Here is a 4056-nt window from a genome sequence, read left to right as displayed (position 1 = left end):
GAAGTGGGAAGCATGAATGGCTCCCGGCCAAGCTATACAGCTATAAAGCATCTGTAGTAATGAGGGTGCAGCTCAGAGACGTGAAAGCAGAGGGTTTCACGCCCAGCACAGGCAATATTTGACAGCCTGGCCTGGGCTTCACGGACCCCAGCGAGCATCTCCAGCCAGAGCCAGGACTTCTAACTCTGGCCTTAAGACAGATCAGGTAACATAGATGGATGGCATCTTTCTATGGCCTAGGAAGTCCAGGGCTGGCGGGAGTCTGTCTCTACCATCAGGATCCAGAACCTTTCTGCTTAGGGAAAAGGAGAGGACAAGCTATTTTTTCTCATGCTTTGGAAACCACACGGCCTCTGCCTTTGAGGAAGAGGACCCCGTAGGGTGCTGTGGGGAATGCAGAGAGGGCGGAGCAAGCATGGGACCACTGGGGCTGTTTCCTCAACTCAGTTCAAGGCGTGTTTGCCCCAATGTGGATGCGGTTGATAAGCAAAGTCTGGCCTCCCCTCCTTTGATGTCTGATCCCATTTCTTTAAGTCTAACTTCTCTGAGCTACCAAGCTGCTAAAATATAGCCACATCCATTTATCTAAGCCTGAGGTGGGTTGTCTCTTCCTGCATCAGGCCATGGACACTATCATCATCATGCTGCTGACCACCGATCTGGTAGCTTTCAGGGGGTGAGGTTAGGGAGGTGTAGAGGTGACTCCTGTGGCCCTTAAACCTCGGACAAAAGTGTGGGTTCTCTCCACAGGTTGCTGAGCAGATGCCCACATGCTTTGAGGTCTCCTGACCCTGCCTAAGACATAGAAAAGGCATCCGTGGTGAGGTGGATTGAAGAGGAGGCAGTCGGGCAAGAGGTATGTTTTGAGAAGTAACAAGTGGGAGCCCAGCCCAGCACATGGGGAGAGCCGTCAAGTGCGCTGCTTGCAGAGAATCAGGGATTGCTGGGGAAGTACAGTCATGTGCGATCGCCCAAGCAACTTGCAGAGTTCCACAACATTAGATCATCGGGAAGAATGTAAGAGTAGTGAGATTTCTGGGGCTGGGACTTCCAGAGATTATTCCCCCTGCCATCACTTCTGTCCCTGGAAAAGGGAGAGCTTCTGCCTATGTCTTCAGCAGAAAGCTGCCTGTCCCTGACCTCATCTAATCCTGTCTACAGGGAAGAAGACTAAAGAGGGAGCCGTGGACTTCTGTCATGGGGTCTGTCCCAGACCTTCCAGCAAAAGCCAAACCAAACCATCAAGCCAAATGCAGTGGGGCCGTGGGGGCTCTCCGCCCGGCACCCGGTGCCAGGGCTGCTCAGATCTCGATGAGGCTGGCCAGGCGCAGGCAGAGGGGTGCGTCCACCGGCATGGCGCTGCGCTTGATCTCGTTTCCGTCCAGGCGCAGCACCTGCAGTTTGGAGAAGTTGACGACGTCCACCACGGTGCAGAAGCTGCTGATGGAGAACTCTGTGGGGACAAGAGGAGCAGGGATAGGAGAGAGAAGCCCAGATTAGGGACCCGGGTCCACGGTGAAGCTGCTTAGGTAAAGACTTCTGATGTCAGGGGTGGACATTGAGGATTGGGGGTGGCGGTAGACGTTTTTCCGAGATGGCGTCACACCGACTGGCACCACTAGAGGGCAGAATTAGGGACAGAGTGGGGCTGTGCCGGTATTTAGAGCTCAGCCTCCTAGCCCACCCCCTACCCTCCAACCTGTACTTTGCTCTGCAGACCCCTGAATGTCTTTCCCTCTAGGACGTGATTTTTTAAAAAAATGTGGGCAGCAGGGGGAAGCAGAGGGTAGCCAAAGACAAACCAAAGACATGGAAGCACTTGCTTGCTTTTGGTGAGGGAGGGCTTTGCTGGATTGCATGAAAATGAAGACAGGGCAGTGGGGGGACTTAAACCTCAAATATCTCCTGCCACTTTTCAGATAGGAAAAGTGGCAGGAAATTAAAGAGAGAAAGCTTGGACCAAGAGACTAGAGTCTTTGGTGCCAGAGCTTTGAGGGGGTTGCACATCTCCATTTCGAGTCCTGCCAGAAGGGTGAGCAAGGCTTTGAATTTAAAGGAGGCTGGAAACCCCTAGAGTCCTGAGGCTGCTATGCACCTCAAAAGCCAGAAAATTCCCCTGCCTCCCTCTTTTGATTTGGTTACTACCCCCTCCCCTTATTTTGAAATCTCCAAAGAAGTCTCCTTTTTGGAAGATTTTCCCCCTAAACCCAGGAATCCTAATAGAAACCATAGTTCTGTTTGGCTTTTGACATCAGCCCTTCACTGTTGTTTGCCCTGATCATCCTCTGGTTGTCTTCTGTGGCACATTAATCACTCCTGTCTCCAATCTACTGGACCAGTAACTTGATAGGAAAAGCCAAGACTTGGTTCAAAGTCTAGCAAGGACAGCACAGGTCACCACCAAGAGCGGCCGAAGCCTCTCAGGGATGCCCTCGACATGGCGAGTGAGGGTCTCAGGAAACTTGCTCTTGTCATTCTCTGCAAAGGGGGTTTAGAAGACACTACCCATGGGGTCTTAAGGGTAGGATCATGCATGAGCACAGCTCTAGCAGCTGTCACACTCACATGGGCCTGGAACTGGGGATTACTTTTGTCACACCAGAGGTGTCCCTCAGGTTGGTGGTCAGGAGCTGTGCTGTCTGGAGCCAGGCAGGAGGAATGGGAGGAAGGCTTTTCTAACTCTCTTCTTAGTGGTGACTGTGGGGGGGGGGGGGACTTGGAGGAGGTTATGGGTATGAAAAGGAAGGTTCCAGTGAAGACATTTGGAGAGTTTAAACAGGCTGATGAAGAAAGTGTTTTAAAATTGACATTATCAATTGTTTTCAGTCTCTGTTAAGAACTGGCCAAGATAAGATGGAGTGAAGTTGCAGTAAATTAACTTGTATTGCAAACATAAGACAGAAAATCCAGGCCTAAAGAATAGACACCAGAAATAGAGGGGAGATTAGAAAATACCCTTCATTGGAAATCACTCGCAGAGGGGCAGAAGATCTGGAATGCTTTGGGATGTTTCCTTTCTGGTACTAAAGGCTAGATTAAGTGGTCTCTGAGTGGGCAACTTGGGGGCAGAGCCTAGGCCAGGGACTGGGTTTATGTTGTCTGTGTACACGGAGAAACAGCTAAGCCGCTTGACTGAAATACCACTCCCCACCCTATTTGAGACTGAGCTAAGGGCTCAGGAACAGAATCTCTGTCCCAGCCTGGAGCCCTCAGATGGTCTGCTGAAATCCTGGATCCCAGCTGTGGAGACATAAATACGGGGCTTTCTTCATGCTTGTGGGGAGCTAGACACATACGGTATATAGATTCCAACCACACACCGGGCACTGGGATCCCCCCTGCCCCGCCGCCTGTCATTCCCAAGCCCATGAATAAGATAGGTCTTCTGCTTGGGGGACATTTTTCTTACCCAGATGAAATACTGACATAAGTCTTTCCAAATTCCTACTGGTATACCCGCCCTGCTCCACTGGGTCCCAAATAACATTCCGAGCTGTGTTTCCAGCTCTTGCCAGGCTGGAAAAACTGAGGGAGATGCTGAGGGGAGAGGGAAGGAGGAGGGAGAGAACCAGGGCTTACTCCCTTGCAGGCCCTGTAGCTCCTGTTCTTCTCCGAGCTCCTCCCTAGGATGGCTTTGATCCCACCTTCATCACTCCGCATCCCCAAGCTCCTGACTGGCTACGTGGGGCAAGGGCTGAGCTTAGGGAACTGCTTTCCTGCTAGGGTCTGAACCGGAGAGATGTTCCTCACCATTCTCAGTCAGAGACGCCTGGCTCTGGGTCCTTTAATATTGACGGCAGAACGTCGGGGCTCTATACTACATAGTCTGGGTGACCTCGAGAAGTGGCTTTTTCCTCTGTGTGTCTTAGTTTCTTCATCTTTGCCATGCAAACAACAACAACAAAAACTGTGCCTGTCAAGTTCAAAGTGGCAATGAGAAGAGAGACTAATAATAGTTATCACTGGTTTTTAAATTCTGCACCAAGCCGGGCTCGGCGGCTCAACCTGTAACCCTGCGCCTTTGGGAGGCTGAGGGAGTGGATTGCCTGAGCCCGC

The 4056-nt window shown here is 51.5% G+C and overlaps 1 protein-coding gene across 1 annotated transcript in view; it reads right to left on the bottom strand.

Moving 5' to 3' along the window:
* Positions 1 to 391: 391 nt before the first annotated feature.
* The window catches only part of FMOD (fibromodulin), a 10027-nt gene continuing 6362 nt past the window's right edge, over positions 392 to 4056 (bottom strand). The window contains exon 3 of the mRNA XM_008060458.2: positions 392 to 1453. Within this exon, the coding sequence (XP_008058649.1) occupies positions 1302 to 1453 (152 nt within the window). The 3' untranslated portion in view covers positions 392 to 1301. The remainder of the gene's footprint in view (positions 1454 to 4056) is intronic.

The sequence above is a fragment of the Carlito syrichta genome, unplaced genomic scaffold, assembly GCF_000164805.1.
Source record: "Carlito syrichta isolate Samal-C Ts95f unplaced genomic scaffold, Tarsius_syrichta-2.0.1 Scaffold304629, whole genome shotgun sequence".
Lineage (NCBI taxonomy): Eukaryota > Metazoa > Chordata > Mammalia > Primates > Tarsiidae > Carlito > Carlito syrichta.
The sequence above is the reverse complement of the archived record's forward strand: the minus strand, read 5'-3'. Positions and strand labels throughout refer to the sequence as shown.